The 15,921-nt window shown below is 65.6% G+C and overlaps 3 protein-coding genes across 3 annotated transcripts; 1 reads left to right on the forward strand and 2 right to left on the reverse strand.

Moving 5' to 3' along the window:
• Positions 1 to 1,534: 1,534 nt before the first annotated feature.
• On the forward strand, positions 1,535 to 4,746 carry LOC104575689 (caspase-1; the record flags this gene model as incomplete). Its single annotated transcript, XM_010223073.2, has 7 exons — positions 1,535 to 1,811; positions 2,137 to 2,273; positions 2,456 to 2,632; positions 2,817 to 3,051; positions 3,176 to 3,316; positions 4,201 to 4,310; positions 4,640 to 4,746. Coding segments are annotated over 7 exons (1,170 nt in total), but the record flags the coding sequence as incomplete, so codon positions are not given.
• Positions 4,747 to 7,023: 2,277 nt separating this feature from the next.
• On the reverse strand, positions 7,024 to 9,119 carry ABHD11 (abhydrolase domain containing 11). Its single transcript, XM_088529962.1, has 6 exons — positions 9,031 to 9,119; positions 8,438 to 8,573; positions 8,180 to 8,353; positions 7,890 to 8,060; positions 7,458 to 7,639; positions 7,024 to 7,165 (listed from the first exon to the last, which is right to left on the reverse strand). Exons 1-6 carry the CDS (start codon positions 9,117 to 9,119, stop codon positions 7,027 to 7,029), a joined length of 891 nt encoding a protein of 296 aa, XP_088386088.1. The 3' UTR covers positions 7,024 to 7,026.
• Positions 9,120 to 12,861: 3,742 nt separating this feature from the next.
• CLDN3 (claudin 3) lies at positions 12,862 to 13,580 on the reverse strand. The gene has a single exon (XM_010222423.2). It carries the CDS (start codon positions 13,535 to 13,537, stop codon positions 12,893 to 12,895), a length of 645 nt encoding a protein of 214 aa, XP_010220725.2. The 5' UTR covers positions 13,538 to 13,580; the 3' UTR covers positions 12,862 to 12,892.
• Between the last annotated feature and the right edge of the window lie 2,341 nt (positions 13,581 to 15,921).

Raw genomic sequence — 15,921 nt, forward strand, 5'->3', positions numbered from 1 at the left:
AGAGGCACCAGGAAGCAACGGGAAGCACCGGGAGGCACCGGGGCGGCGGGGGAGGTGGGGAGTGGGGGAGGGGGCGGGGGGTCTCACCTGGCTCCGTCCCCGCCGCTCCCGCCTCTGCCGCGTGCAGCCGCCCGCCCTGCCCCCACCGGCCACGCCGCGCAGCCAATGGGCGCCCGCCGCCGCCGGCGCCGCGGGCCAATGAGCGGCGCGAACGCGTCCCCGCCCCGCGCCGCGCCGCCGGCACCCGCCCTCCCGCCAGGGGCGGTGCCCGGCGCGCCGCGCCCAATGAGAACTCACAGCGCGTCCCGTCGCAGCCAATCCCGGGGCGCGCAGCGCTTCACCTCAGAATGGACGTGCGGGGGGCGGGGCGCCGCGCGGAGGGGGCGGGGCGGGGCGGGGCGGGGCGGGGGCAGCAGCAGCAGCAGCAGGAGCAGCATCCGCCGGCGCGGCGGTTGCTCCCGCCAGGGGTTGTGTCCGGGGCTGCCCCGAGTCCCTCCGCGTCCGCTCACGTTCAATAAAAGACGCTCTTTCCCTCGCAGCTTCACGCCCCCGCGTCCCGTCCGTGAACGCTCCGTGTCCCGCCGCGCGCCCAGCCGCTGTTGGCTGCTTGTCCCCGCTGAGGGGCTGGGGTCGGGGCCGAGTTGCCGCCAGGGTTCCCTGTGCCGCCCCGTTGCGGCAGTGCGGGGCGGACGGAGGGGCCCAGTGCAGCTTCTCCCCGCGGGCAGCCGAGCGGGGAAGGGAAGAGGCGCGCGGGTCCCGCCGGGGCAGCTCCCGGGAAGGGGGCGAGAGCGCCAAGGGGCCGCGGGCCCTTGGCCACGTGGCCGGTGGCCCTGGGGCCGCCTCCGCTCCCCGGAGCCCCGACGGGGCCGGCTGCGGCCGCTCTCCCGCCGCCGCGGAGCTGCCCGCCCGGCACGGGGCCTACTGCCCTCCTCGGCTGCCCTGCGCCCAACCCCGAGCGGGGCCGGGAGGGCTGGAGGGAGGGAGCCCGCGGCGGGGAGGCAGGAAGTGAGAATCGTTCACTCGCTTTCATTTTCCCCTGTTGCGAAAGGGTGACTTCAGGCGGCGCTGAGGGCCGATGGCTGGTGAGGGAGAGCGCGGCCGCGGGACGGGCCCGCTCAGCGCCCGCTCGCCCTGGCCGGCCCGGCGCGTGCGGACAGGCCGGGGCGGGGGACAGGGCAAGAAAACTGCTCCTACAGGCTGGGAGCTGAGGCAGGGACAGCTCCGGGGACGCGGGCGCTCCGGGGCCCTGGGACGTCCCTGCTGGCATGTGGGAAAGTGGGAGGTGGGCAGTGAGGGAAGCAGCTCCTGGGCGAGGGAGGGAGGGGTAGGGAGCAAGCGGAGAGGGAGATGGGGAAGGAGGAGCACCCTGGGGTGGGAAGTGGGGGAAGAGGAGCGCCAGGGCGGGGAGCGGGCACAGGGAGGGCGCCCTGGGGAGCACCGGGACCGGAGAGCGGCCTGGGGCGGGTGATGGGGAGGACGGGTGGCCCCGGGGCAGAGTGCGGGGACGGGCGGCCCGCGCTGACGGGGCTGCCCTGCAGACGAGCGGCTGCGCGGGGTGCGCACGGCCTTCGTGGAGCGTGTGGGGAAGGCGGTGATCGCGGGGCTCCTGGACGACCTGCTGGAGCAGCGGGTGCTGAGCCCCGAGGAGGTGGACACGGTGAGGGACGCGCACGCGCTGCGCGCCGACAAGGCCCGCTGCCTCATCGACAGCGTGCGCCAGAAGGGCCCCCGCGCCAGCCAGATCCTCATCAAGAGCCTCAGAAACCGGGATGGCCACTTGGCGAAAGAGCTACGCCTGGATGCAGATGCGGGTGAGCCCTGCGGAGTGGCGGCCTGTCCGGGCCCTCCTGCTGGGATTTGCCAGGCGCTGGCCTTGCCCATGCTGGGCTCTCTCTTGCCACTTACTGGGGTGCCAGAGGGAGGCCTGGCCCTGGTGGGGTGGTCGGGAGCCCCCAGCGTTGCTGGGCTGCGGCACTGCGTCCTTTGTGCCGCGCTATGGACATGGGGCTCCCTGGGGGGGCAGTTGCTGAGGGGCAGAGCTCAGCTCGCTCGCCCATGCGCACTCTGCCCTGTGCAGGGACGGTCCCCGCCTGCTGCAGCTCCTTCGTGGCGTAACTGCGGGTTTTGTGCTTGCAGGGCCCCCTGACACGCAGCTGGCCTCCCTTGGGTCTGATGTCACCCCCGTGCTCCCCACCAGCATCCAGGGCCAGCAGTGGATCCAGCGGTGCTCCCTGAGCGAGTATCAGCGCATCCGTGAGGCAGAGGGAAACCAGGTGCAGTGGGTGCAGGAGAGGAGAGCTGGGAGCACGAGCAGGCAGGGGCTGCCAGGGGGATAGGGCAAGAGCTTTGGGGAGATGCCCTGCGGGTACAGAGAGGTGGGTGCTGGGATGAGGGACCCAAGAACCCCCCTCTGCAGTCTGCCACAGCTGAGCCCAGCCTCTGTCCCTGCTTACAGATCTACCCCCTGTACCTGCCCGCGGAGATGCGAACCCGCAGGGCCCTGCTCATCTGCAACATTGAGTTTGAGCACTTGAGCAAGCGGCATGGGGCCGAAAAAGATGTTGAGGGGATGACAAAGCTGCTGGAAGAATTAGGCTACAAGGTGGAAACCCACCGCAACTTAACTTCCCAGGTAAAGTATCGCACAAAGCAGCCAGCACGTGGCCCAGGAGCGATGCGGAGACCCTTGGGAGGACAGTCACTGCGCAGGAACAACCCTGTCCCCAGTGGCAGTGGCTCCTGATCAGGGCTGGTGGTTGGGTCTTTGCCAAGACAGCTGCAGGTCGCTGATGTTCCCACCTCCTGGTTCCTTGTAGGAGATGGCCAACGTCTTGAAGGAGTTTGCCCATTGCAAAGAGCACTGGAAGTCTGACAGCACATTCCTGGTGCTCATGTCCCATGGGGTCAGGGCTGGCATCTGCGGGACCAGGAGCAGAGATGGGAACACAGACATCCTATCCCTCGATACCATCTATGAGACCTTCAACAACAAGCACTGCCAGGTGCTGCTGGGCAAGCCCAAGGTGCTCATCATCCAGGCCTGCCGAGGGGGTGAGTCCCACGCACCAGCGGCACGGGAGCGCTGAGGAGGCCGGGCTCTTCCAGGGCACGTGAGCCCTTGGGGTGGCGGGAGAATGAGAGGCCCCATCGCTGACAAGTGCTCCTGCTTCCCTAGAGAAAGATGGGTCTGTGCTGGTGAGTCCCAAAACGGCTGGTGCCAGCTCGACTCGCATGACCACTGCAGGGCTGGAAAGCGACACGATCCGTGAGGTCCACCTGGAGAGCGATTTTGCCTGTTTATATTCGTCCACCCCTGGTAACCAGTTCCCGAGATGGGTTTCAGCTGCGGGGGAACTTGGGAGGATGGTGGTTCCTGTCCCTAGCCACAGACCTCCTGCGTCCACGTCCTCCTCGGGGCACGTTGGCCGAGTGTCCCTCCTGTGTGGTCTGGCACGTGCTGTTCAGGGAGTGCTGCAGTGACAGCTGGAGGAGGCAGTGCCCCTTCAGTGCCGTGTTAACAGCTGCTCCGGGATTCCCAGTTCTTCTCAGGGACAGCAGTTCCACATCCAGGCTTTTGTGCCCTCCTGATGCTGCCTTAGCTCAGAGCTGCTCTTCCATGTGCCTTGGAGCACCATCCCACCACGGTGCTCCCCAAAAAGAAAAGCTGCCCGGCCTCCCTGCTTGTCCATGATCCCACTGATTCTGCCTGGACTTCTTCCCAAGCAGATTTATCAGAGTGGTTGGCAGAGCAGGAATACACCGCTCAGCTCCAAGCCCTGCCAGCCTGGCACACAGCAGGAATGTGGGTGGAAACAGAGAAAGGAGAAACGGGTGGAGAAAACCACATCACATCTAGCCTTCCTCTAGGATCCTCTAAGCCATCCTTTGCCCATCCTTCGGCCTGCGGGTCAGATGAACCAAACCTAACGATGTCAGAGAAGGTTCCCACATCTGCCACCCTAGCCCATGTCCTGTCCAGAGCTGCTGCAGCCCCCACGCTCATGGCAACAGCCTCTCCTCAGCTATGACTCCTTCAGCACCAGCAACCCCCCTTCCTTCCCACAGCCCCAGCCTCGGTGGGAGCTCCATGCCACCTGGGTGCTCAGAGCAAGGTGAAGCCTCTGCCCCTGCCCCAGCGCTGGCCCCTGCTGCGGTGGGAGGTACCCGTGCAGTGACACTTAAGGCCTTCTGTCTCCTCAGATACTGTCGCCTGGAGAAGCCCCCTCACTGGCTCCATTTTCATCCAGCGCCTGATACAGCAATTTAGAAGCTGTGCCCATAACAACCACTTGCGTGAGATCTTCCGAAAGGTGGGATGTTGGTGTGAAGCATGCGCGCCCGCAGGTGCAGCCTTGCTGATAGTTACAGTCTCTGCTCTGGGAACAGGGCCCTGCTCAGGGCAGAGCTCTAGCCAGGGCAGGCGACTTCTCCGCACGTCCCTAGGGCTGTATCAGAGAGGGCTCCGGGCCCTCCAGTTTGGCCAGGAAAACCAGCCTACCGAGCAGTGCAGGGCGGCCTGCCACACAGTGGGCACGCAAGGCCTGGCGTATCAGTGCGGCCTGCCACATCCCTCCCATCGCCAGACACCGGAGCTGCTCTCATTTTCCTCTCATTTTCACCGCTGTCTCTCTCCCCTCAGGTTCAATCTTCCTTTGACAATTTTCCTCAGCAGTTGCCAGCAGAAGAACGAACTACTCTGATCAAAAAGTTCTACCTTTTCCCAGGCTGCTGATCTCCTCCTGGGGGTGAGTTATCTCTACCCAACACGTGTGCAGAAGCCCTTCACCCCCGCCCTTAGGATTCCTCTGCACCGCCGGGCTGCAGCGCACGCGGCGCTGGCTGCCTGTCTGTAGGGCTTGTGGCAAGGGCCAAGCAGTGGCCTGGCCCTCTCCATCTCCAAGCTGTGTGTCTAGAGGACAGGAGCTCAGGGAAGGGCTCAGTGGTTTCTCTTACATTCTTAACAGGAAAAAAAAAAAAAAAAAGAAAAAAGAGACCTGCACAGAAAGGAAGTGGTTGAATTTGGTGGAACACCTTTTGCTCAAGGTGAACACGGCTCTGCTCCAGGGAAATACACTTCTTCAGACAAGCGGGAAGAGGAAAGGCCAAAACCAGCTTCGTATCTGTAATGTTCTGCCTCCAAAAAAGCAACACACAGAAAAGTCTGCATTCTCTACAGAAGCACAATGAATTGCCAAACTAAATCATGTTGTCCCCTTTTGCTAAACAACAGGAATATCCTCTAAATAAAATTGTCCTTGGTCTTCTTGGTTCTTTTTTGGGGTTTCTAAGTAACCTCGACCAGAGCACGCTCTGTTAGGGAACAGCAAAGACCCTGGCACAGGACACTAAATGCAAAGCTGCTTCAGTATCTCTTAACCATTCCCAAAAAGAGCTCCCAGCACAAGCATGTCCCCGGTCATGACAGGTACTACGCCTCGCCACCAGTGCCACTTCCTCCATGTCTCCAAATTTACCTTTTGCTTGATAAAGAGATTTTTCACAGCAGATTGCACCTCTCCTCTGCCTGTGCCCCTCGGGGGGTCGGTGATCACCCCAGCTGGCAGCTGTTGCATCCCCATCTCCTGGCTGCTGGGCAGGAGGTGCTGCAGCAGCTCGGAGGGATTGCCCGTGTTTGGGGACGAGCGGATGCTCCCGGGTGCCAGGCTCCTGCACACGGACTGCTCAGTGCCCGCCCGCTTCCCTGGCGTGTGGCTCAGGGCAATGTGGCCTCTTGTTTTCTCCATTTCCTCCAGTGCCCAATTCACCCAAGCGCAGAGCTGCCAGAGCAGACACCAGGGTCCCTTCCCAAAGCTCTGTGTTAGTTTGTCTGTTCCAGCTCAGAGGGCAGCACAGATGCCTCTTGCCCTCCCTTCCCTCTGCTTTTCCAGCCTTTGGGCCGCAGCCCCTTAGGCTGAGCCTGCTCTGTTGGCTCTCACTGCAGGGTTATGTAAAAGGCCGTTATGTCCTGCCCACGCAGCTGATTTTGGCAAAGCTCCTCTCAGGCCCCCGCCCCAGAGGATTTCCGAGCATAAGCCCCAAGCCTGAAGCAGTAGGTCGGTTGTCCACATTCCAGCTGTTCCCTCCTTGCAACAGCCCCTGGCCATCTCTAAACATCCCCCTGCTCCAGAGGCAGCTTTCCCCCTCCCTGTGCCTTGCTCAGCAGCACGCAGGGCACCGGCACCTTGGCAGGGCTGAGGGACATTCAGTGCATGCAGGGGACACCAGGAGTGCAGAAGCCCCAGACTCGCACTTGCTTCCCCCAGGACGTCACCGTGGCCCTTGCGACACCCGGGCACAGCACGGTTGCAGTGCTGGGCTTTGATCCCCAGGCAGAGGAGGGTCTCTCCATGCTACCCTCTCTTTCACAGGAAAGGGTACCTCAGAGGGAGGATGCGTTTCCCTCTGGGAGCCAGGAACGATCCGTAAATTTGCATCTTGCGTGTGATGCTCCCAGAGCCTGCTGTGTTACGGGCCAGGGCATCTCTAGCGTCCCATCAGCGTCCCCTCGGGTAAGCACGGCCCCATTTCCTGCGCCTGCCAGCACCTTGCTCAGCCTCCATGGCACATCCAGACTGGCTTCTGCCTCAGCTTTGATGCAGCTTTATTGCAAGTTCTGCACAGCCACAGGCAGCTCTGCAACTGTGTGCTCCAGAAGCAGGAAAACATTCTGAGCCCAACGTGAGGGGCCAGAGTTGCCCCGACACATCGGAGCAGCTTCCCGAGGGCTCTCCTGCTCCCTTATAACATCTGAGACACTCAAGTGCAGCCCCTGGCACTGCACATTCTAGAACAGCGTCCTGGGCTGGTGACACTCTGCATCCCCACAGGCCACAGGGCTGGGCAAGGGAGGGCAACTCACCCCCAGCTCTGTCTGACCCAGTGTGGGAGATGGCTCTGCAGGCAGGATCAGACCGCAGAGGCAGTGATGGGCTGGGAGGTTCTTCTCACACTGCCCTGGAGGCCTCACTGCCCTCCCAGAGCGCCTCGGGTCCCACATGGTGCTCAGAGAAACTGGACACCCCGGCTCTACGGTGCTGGCAGGAAATTGAGGACGGCGGTCATGAATTCTTCAAACTTATCTTGATGGACTATGTGGCCGGCACCTTCAATGAACTGGATATCTGCCTTTGGGAAGAGGCGCCGGATCTCCGGATAGTCCTTAGGGCTGAAGGACAAGGGAACACAACACAGGAAGCATGATCAGAGTCTGTCCAGATGCCTTCCACTCCACGTGGCAGGATCTTAGGTCTGATCACAACTCCCTTCCCTGGAAAGGGAGGCCAGGACTCCCCCCAAACCTCCCTTGCCCTTCATGGTGTTGGTGACACAAGCCGCTGCACGCACAGAACTCCTTCTAGGACCTTTCCCGTCTCTGAGCATCCTCCCACCCTTGGCAGCTGCAGGAGCAGAGTGCGGGGATCAGACCAAACCTCTGACAGGCACCTCTCCAGACCCACCTGATATAGGGTGAGTTGGATCCTCCCAGGAAAAGTGTGGGGCCTGGATACGGCTTGTGGAAGACAGGGAAGTTCATGATATCTGACAAGTGATGAGAAATAGCCTCCAGGTTTACCCGCCAGACGTAGCGGCCCTCCACCTCCACCAGGTTGGTGAGAAGGAACTGCCTCAGCTCTGCCAGCTGCCACAGAAAGGGGAACACGCCAATGTACACTCTCCAGCAGGAGCAATAAGCCCTCAAGATGTCCCAGCACCCAACCACGTTCTGCTGGAGGTGTGTGCAGTACTGTCCCCAACACAAGTGCAGGCCTGGCAACCTGCAGATCTGGGGAGTAAGCAGGGGCAGAAAGAGTCCAGCCAGGACCATGGCCCTAGAGCCATGAGCTCCAGTCCCAGGGACAAGATCGCATCCAAGCAGAGGAATCTCCAACCTGAACAACGGGACGCAGCTGCTCGTCGGCCAGCCGGCGTGCTGCGGAGCGCGGGAGGCCATCAGGGATCTGCACCGACTTCATGGCGGCGATGTAGGCAGAGAATTCAGAGACGGCCGCGGTTGTGCTGGGACTAATGTCCACAGCGATGAGGCGCTCCACCAGGTCTGGCTGGGGACACGAGCAGGACAGCTGGGAACGACCTGAGACCTCCCTGCCCTGCTTTGGGCAGCAGGACAGCCCGGAGGGCCGCAGATCCCTCCTCCCCGGGCAGCGACCCCAGCACCCACCCGCTGCAGCGCCAGCGCCATGGCGGTCTTGCCGCCCATGCTGTGCCCCAGCAGGACGCACTTGGTGATGCCCAGGCGGGCCAGGAGGTGCTGCACGTCCAGACTCATCGCCTCGTAGCTCATGAGTGGGCTGTGGGGGCTGCCGCCATGGTTCCGGGCATCCAGCGTCAGCACCTGGCAGGGCGCGGGGGCACCGTGTCGCCAGCGCCGGACACGCTGCCTCCCCGGGGCCGCCACGAGGCCGCGCGGGGCCCTCACCTTGGTGCCGCGGCGCCGCGCCACGGCCGTGGCCACCGAGTGGAGGTTGGCGCCGCTGCCGAAGAGCCCGTGCAGCAGCACGAGCGGCGGGCGCGCGCCACCGCCCCCCAGCACCGCGTGCGCCAGCGGCAGCGCCCTGCGGCGGGAGCGGCCTGTGTGGGCGGGGCCGGGGCGGGGCCGCGGCTCCGCCCGGGCGGCCGGGGTGGGGGCGGGACCACGACCGGGGGCGGGGCCAGGGGCGGGGCTATGGATGGGAGCGGGGCTGTAGCCGGGAGCTGGGCCGCGGCGCAGGGGTGGGGCCATGGCTGGGACGGGGTTACGCCCGGGGGCGGGGCTATGGCAGTGGGCGGGGCCAACAGCACCGCCCTTTTGGCCGGGGTGGGGCAGCTTGAGGGCCGGGCCAAGGCTTGTGGGCGGGGCCGATGAATGTGGGCGGGGCCAGAACATTCCCCCCCCCATGAGCGATCAGTCCCGTCGGGGGCGGGGCCAGGGCCCAGGGGCGGGGCCTCGGGCACGGCCTGTCGGGGCCTTTCCCGCGCGCCCCCTCCCGCCGCCCCGCGCAGGGCGGCTTGGGGGGGGGGGGCGCCGCTTACGTCACGGCGGTGCGGGCGGGCGCAGGCGCAGTCGGTCTCGCGGCGGGGCGCGGGGCGCGACGCAGCGGGAGGCGCCGGCGCAGCCACATCCCGGGCGCCGGGCGGCGACGCGACTGCGCAGGCGCGCGCCCCGTGACGTGCGGCGCGTCACGTGGCCGGGCGGCTCCGCCCCTGCCGGGACCGCGGGGGGCGGCGCGGGCGCCCCCTGGCGGCCGGAGGGGGCGACGCTCCCCGCACCGCCCGCGTCGGGGGGGGCTGCGGCGCGGGGGCCGCGGCCGGAGCGGGGCGGGAGCGGCTGCCCGGGGCCGCCCGCGCCGGTCCCCGCCGGCCGCAAGCGGAGCCGCCAGCGCCACCTTTATGGGGCCGTAAAGCCATAACGGCGCCGGGTCAAGGCCCGGCCGCGATAAGGCCGCGGCGGGGAAGCAGGGCGGGGTACCCCGCCCGGCCCGGCTCGGCGTGTGTCCTGCCCTGCTGCGGGAGCCCGGGGGGATTCAGCGGGCCGGGGCTCGTGGCCCAGCGCCCGCACTGCCCGCGCTGCCCGCGCACCGAGGATGTGTCACTGCTCAGCAGCAGGAGCGGAGCACCCAGCCCGGGCAGGGCGGTGGTGGCACAAACACGCGCGGAGCAACCGCGGTCCCCGCACCAGGCGCCTGGCACAAGGGCTCCAGCCTTGGAGCGGCTCTGCCCAGCAGACGGGCAGCCGGAGCCCTGCCCAATCCGCCCCGAGCGAGGGATGTGCCAGGGCGGTTGTGGGGTGCCTGCTGGAGTCCCCCTCGCCCCGCTCTGCTGCTGGGAGCATCCATGTCCTGGGGGGGCAGGAGGGTGGCGGGACACGATGCCGCCAGGATCCTCCTGGAGACGGACGTGAGCGTTTGCACCCTCCAAACCTCTGCTGAGATCTCTCCTCTGCACTCCCCGGGGAGGCACTGGGAGGCTTCGTGCTGCCCATGGGCTTTGCGGGCCCCCGGAGCCGGGCAGCACGCGTGCTGCGGCTGTCGCGGGCTTTGAGGAAGTTCCTGCGATGGGTGATCCAGGAAGAGTCCCAGGTTTAAATTCTTGTGTATAAGGAAGGGCTCAGAAAATCTCCCCGGGACTTGGAGAGCCTCTCAGGGAGGTGCTGGGTGCTTCCCCATCAAGTTGTTGTTATTCGTTCTGCAAATTGTCACGGACTGAGGGAAGTGCCTGCCAGTAATGGTCCCAGGTGCTAAACTGTGAAAGGGGACAGGGCCACCAGCAGGCCTGTGTACGGCCTCTTAATTTCCATCCAGGTTCTTGGGAGACAGTTGGATGGGAACAAATGTCTTGCAGCATGAAGGTCGGGAAAGCAGCACGGGGAATTTCAGCAGTTTCGGTCCCTGTGGGTCTGTCTTTGTTGGAGAGACGGAAAGGAGAGAGCCGAGAGCTGAGGGCTGGCTGCGGGGGGAGCCGCGGGGCCGGCCGCGTCCCTCAAAGGTCTCCTTGTGCTCGGAGTCAGGCTCAGCCGGCAGCGCTCGCCAGGCTCTTGGCAGCAAGGTCAGGCACTGCCCGCCTGCCCTCCCCTCCAGCAGGGAGAGCATCCGTCCACGTCCCTCTGCCCAACACCCCGAGCTCCGGGGCGCCAGGCCCACCCCGCTGGAGCGGCTGCGCGGAGGAGCCCCGGGCGGGCAGCGCTGGGCTGCTCCGTCCTGACAATGATCTGATCTTTATCGCAGGCGAGGCAGCCAGGTGTGCAGGAGCGCTGGGCTAGGTGGGGCCCCCGGGAATTTGAGCCGGGCAGATCACCTGCCTCGCAGCAAGGGAGCCCGGGTTGCGCGGAGACAAAGCGCGGAGCCACCCGTCCCCCCGCGCGGCGCGGCACCCAGCCAGGCTCCGGCTGGCTGCACCTGCCGCAGGTGCATCTGAGGCCGAGAGCTGCTCGCTCTCAGCAGGGATTTTCCCCCGAACCGGCTGCCCTAGCACCTGAGACGGGAGCTCCGCGCAAATGGCTCCAGGAGCTGCCCTGATCCCGCTGCCTTGCCGAGGAGCGTGAGGGGCCTCCCCCCCGCCCAGCTCCTGGCCATGTTTGTCCCTGCTTGCTGGAGTGTGGCAGGGAGGCGGGGACTGTCCTGCGCCGAGCCGCGCGGCCGGGCCCAGGACAGGCGGTGCGGGCGGTTGTGCAACGCGGCCTCGCCCCAGCAGCTGCTGGGGGGAGAAGGGCCCGGTTCCCCCTCTCGAGAGCCAGACTTTGAACTGTGTGGGCAGGGAGTGTCGGCGGGAGGGTTTCACCTGCGTCTCTGCTGTCTCTTAACCTGTCACCTCACAGGCAGAAGTCACTGGTGGAAAGTTGGCAGATCACCCCAAATGGGGAGTGCGGAGAGCAGTTTTCCCCTTCCGCTCAGCAGCAAGACCCCGGGGAAGGGCAGAGTGGTGGGCCCATGAGGTGGGAGGAAGCTGATGGGGAAAAGAGAGGGTGAGGAAGGGCTGGGGCTGCAGCCAGAAGGGCCGTGGAGACCCCTGTGCTCCAACCTGGTGCCAGGGGCCGCTGTCACCCAGCCCATGAGCTGGCCACGGTCTGCGGCATCAGCAGGCAGAGAGGGGAGCGTGTCCCGTGCGCAGCTCCTCGGGGTGCGTCACCGCCCGCCAGCACCGAGCGCTTCCCGTGGGTCTGTGAAGTGAAGGGTGGCTCTGAGCTCCTGCCCGGCTCGCATGGGACAGAGGGTCTCTCCCAGCGTGTGCTGGCAGCGGTGGGTTCCCATGGAGGCTCCACTGTGGGGCAGGTTGGCGTTTCCATTGCCAGCTGGGCTCCTTGGCGCCCCGTCGGGTCCTTGTTGTCCGCGTTGAGGCCATCCCCACATGGATCCTGCCCCTCGTGTCTCCCCATTTCCCCACCCTGCGCGGCCCCAAGGATACGCCACAGCGCTGGCTATGAAAACAGGACACTTTTATTGACAAATGTAACTCGTACAGCCCACGCGTAACAGGAGGAGAGGACGCCCCTGCCCGGCCGCTGCCATGGAGCCGGGTGGGAGGGCTGGGGGCTGCAGGCCCCAGCCGAGCAGGGAGGAGAGGGGGGCCCATGGGGACAGCTTCCTCTGTGCCTCGCTCATGCGAAGAGCTCTCCTGGCAACCCGAAACTGGCTCTGTTTACCCGAAACTGTCTGTATTTACACAGCCGCCTGCATGGCTCCCGCTCGCGCAGCCCAGCCCTGACCCCAGAGACCTTTCCTCGCCCTGGGTCGGCCCAAGCCCCCTCCTTTGGCCCCTGCCCCCGCTCTGCCTGCTCACTCCCGCCGTGCCGGAGCTCGGCGGCTGCCAGCGGCCCTGCCAGGGCCCTGCCGGGCGCCTCGGCCAGCTCGGAGCCCCCGCGCCGCCCTGTCCCCAGTCCTGCTGGAGCTCGGCCTGCCCTGCGCCTGCACACGGTGCAGGGGAAGCCTCGGCACCTTCTTGGCTTCGGATAACCCCCCGGGTTAGGGTGCGAGGGGATTAGCCCCACGAAGGGCCCAGGGCCGGCACCATCCTCCCTCCCGCCTGGAGCTCAGCCCCGTGCCCCCCGCCCAGCTGAGCCCCCGCCGGGGCACAGGACACGGCTAGGGTGAAGGCAGCGTCTAGCTCGGAGGAACGTGTGCCCCCGGGCCGCGGGAGAGAGGACCCCTGGCTGTCCGGGCAAGGGGGTTCCTCGGAGCCGGGGAGCGATAGGTCAAAGAGAAAAAACTCCACCGGGTGGAGACGAAAGTCCGAACGGAGGTGGCCGTTCTCCTCGCCAGAGCCCTGCGCGGCCGTGCTGTGCTGGGGAGGCGGGTGCGTTTCGGAAGGTGGCCCCGCGGCACGGAGCGCACTGGCAAGGCGGCTGCCAGCGGGTCGGGAGGACGGTGGGGAGCAGGAGGGCGAGGGGCCGCCCGGCTCCTCACACATAGTTCCTCTTGTCGTAGCTGGTCACGGCGGAGCGCGGGGCGGAGTAGGCCACCTTGCTGGGCGTGTACCGCTCGTCTTTGGGCGGGCAGGAGCAGCAGAGCAGAGACCCCCCGAACAGCAGCAGCGCGGAGGCTGCCCAGCCCACGTACAGCGAGGAGCCCAGCTCCCGCTTCTGCGCGTCGAGCACCAGTGGGTTGTAGAAATCCCGGATGATGGTGTTGGCCGACCAGGAGACGGGAATGAGGGTCATGATGCCGGAGAGCAGGAAGATGACTCCAGAGACGATGGTGATCTTGGCCTTGGTGGTCTCATCCTCGACGCAGCGGGTGCACTGCGCCCCCACAATGGCCACCATCAGACCCAGCACGGCCAGCACGATGGCCACCACGATGAGGGCGCGGGCGGCCTGCAGGTCCTGCGGCAGCGCCAGCATGGAGTCATACACCTTGCACTGCATCTGCCCCGTGCTCTGCACCACGCAGTTCATCCACAGCCCTTCCCAGATGATCTGCGCCGTCACGATGTTGTTGCCGATGAAGGCCGTCACCCGCCACATGGGCAGCGCGCAGCACAGGATGCTGCATAGCCATCCCAGCACGGCCAGGGACAACCCTCCGATCTCCAGGCCCATCGACATGGTGGCCGGTTCTGAGTGCGCTCCGAGGCGGTGGCAGAGAGGAATCCGCTGGCTGAGACGCCCTGGCCCGGGGCTGCTGCTGCTCCGCTGCGCCGCGCGGGGAGATCAGCTCACACCTGCGCGCACCTGCGCCGCTGCCCGCGCTTATAAGCGGCTGCGGTGCCGGGGCTGGGCTGCATTACCTCAGCGCTCGGCGGGGTGGGGTTTCGCCGCCGGACTCTCCTTTTCACTGGCTCTTTTGCCAGCATCCCACACCCTCCCCTTTGTTTGCAGAGATGGCGCTGGTGCCGGGGAGGGAGGGGGGAGGTCACCTGTGATGGCCACGGCCGTGGGGACGCAGCGGGGATGCCTGTGACACCGCAGGCCCTGCCAGCCTGCAAGCCAGTGTGGGGGGTCCAGGGCTGGATGAGCCCCAACCTGCAGCCCGAATCCTCTATGCCCCCAGGTGGGAGCAGGAAACCTGAGCCCGTCAGCCTGGGTGCCAGAGGAAAACACGGAGCAGGAAGCGCCTGCCGCGCTAGCGGGCAGCTGTCCCTGTGTCACGCGGCCGCCAGCTCGGCCCTGCGCCCGCCAGCGGCCCCGGCCTTCCAGTGAGGCCTGCGGCCATCGCTGTGGTGCCCAAATGCTCTGCGGGGTGCGGGGAAGTGGCCACAAAGGACCCCAGAGCAACGGGGCCTGTGCGTCCCTCAGCTTTGCGCTGCTCTTGGACCTTGCTGGTGAGCGCGCGGGAGCTGGCCGTGCAGCCTGGGGACACTGCGGCCAGGAGCATGGCCGAGACAGGAGGTGGCCCTGCTGCCCCTGCCCGGGGCTCTACAAGTGGGGCAGTGGAGCAGGAGTGCGGGATGGTGCGGGGGGAAACCCTTGTTATCACGGCAGGCCTGGCCGCTGCGGCGGCGATGCTGAAGGTCACAGTTTGTGTTATTTCTGTAACTCTTCATCAGATCTCACGTTTAACATCGTGTCCAAAAGGAAGGCAGTTTATTTAAGATTACAGCCTTGTCGGCTTTTTTATCCGCTCTGAGATTGCTCCTTATCGGCCCGTGGCCCTGCAAACGCCGGGAACACTCAGGCACCTTTGCATTGGCGTGCAAAGTGCAGTGGGACGTCGCTTCGCAGCTGCGAGCTCTGCTCATGGAGGGCAACAGCCCCCATGGCCTCCGCAGCAGCAGCGGTGCCTCGCCGAGACTGTGGTCCCCCCATCCTGCCCCTGTGGGCCTTGCTTTCTCCTGCTTGCTGCCTTGGAGCAGGGACCTGCCAAGCCTCCTGCATGGCTGCGCCCTGGGGATCCCCGGCCGGGCAATAAATGACTTTGCTCATCCTGCTCGAATGTTTCGTCCTTGAGTTTATAGGAAACAGAGAGTGCACGTAATTGCTCTGGGACTGTCACTCCCGTGAACTCACCAGCCTCAACAGGGGACAGGCTGTGAAGGAAAAAACTATGCGTGTGCGGGGAAGGCTGCCTGGGCACTCTGTTGGAGTCCCCAGTGCCAGGCCCCACACAGAGCCCCTCACCGCGCAGCCCACGGTGCCCATGGCTTCCTGGAGGGGCAGGTGGACCCGGGGCGGGCGCCTTGCCAGGGCACTCACATCCCCCTTGGGCCCGGCCTGCGGGGAGGAGCGGGCGTCTGCGCCCCGGCTCCGCTGGGCCGTGCCTTGCAGGTGCGTATGGCTCCCTGCCGGCCTCCCGACACGCACAGTTGCATCTCGGTCCAGGTATTTGCAGCTCCCCCCTCCCCAGGAATGTGCTTGCCGTCTCCGTCCCCCTCCGTGAGCAGCAGGACACGCTGAGCTGGTGCCTGCGGGCTTGCTCCGGCCTGTCCCCTGCCTTTGCCAAAGCCTCCCCTACAACTTATTAACTCCTGAAGTGTGTGGTGCTCGGTGGGCTCCGGGCAGCCGGTCTCCTGGCCTGAGTGCTCCTGCTGTGCGGGGCATGAGGCTTCTCACCGGGGAGAGTGGGGCAGGTCTTGCACCCAGGCAACTAATGGATCGGTTTCTGCCATCCTGCAGCACCTTGACACCCTGCAGCCCCCCCGGTCAGCCTCTGCCACCCGCAGAACGCTGCAGCTCACTGCATTGGTCTCTGCCACCCTGCAGCGCTCTCGGCTGGGCTCTTGCACCCCACAGCACCCACCCTGTGCATGCGCAGAGGTGCAGACACGCACAGGTACATGTGCACGTGCTCACAAATGCGCGTGCAATGCACCCCCTTCAGGCAGCGTGTGTGTGTACCTGCATGAAGTGGTGCAGACAGGCTCACAGGTGCATAAACACACATGCGCGATACGCACCTAAGGCCTGGCCGTCCTTGTCCCCCAGGCAGGGACAGCCACGTGTGCCCGCGCTGGCTGGTGTGCGCTCGAGGACACACGCCTGCAGCAGCCTGT

The sequence above is a fragment of the Tinamus guttatus genome, unplaced genomic scaffold (genome assembly GCF_059628265.1).
Source record: "Tinamus guttatus ecotype Peru unplaced genomic scaffold, ASM5962826v1 Tinamus_guttatus_pri_ptg000356l, whole genome shotgun sequence".
Taxonomy (NCBI): domain Eukaryota; kingdom Metazoa; phylum Chordata; class Aves; order Tinamiformes; family Tinamidae; genus Tinamus; species Tinamus guttatus.

Excerpts from the sequence above, each read along its gene's own strand:
- ABHD11 (XM_088529962.1), bottom strand. The coding sequence starts at position 9,119 with ATGTGGCTGCGCCGGCGCCTCCCGCTGCGTCGCGCCCCGCGCCCCGCC. Across the intron at positions 8,354-8,437 it reads CGCGGCGCCGCGGCACCAAG|GTGCTGACGCTGGATGCCCG; the intron begins GTGAGGGCCCCG and ends GCGCCCTGCCAG. Across the intron at positions 8,061-8,179 it reads TGGCGCTGGCGCTGCAGCGG|CCAGACCTGGTGGAGCGCCT; the intron begins GTGGGTGCTGGG and ends TCGTGTCCCCAG.
- CLDN3 (XM_010222423.2), bottom strand. The coding sequence starts at position 13,537 with ATGTCGATGGGCCTGGAGATCGGAGGGTTGTCCCTGGCCGTGCTGGGA.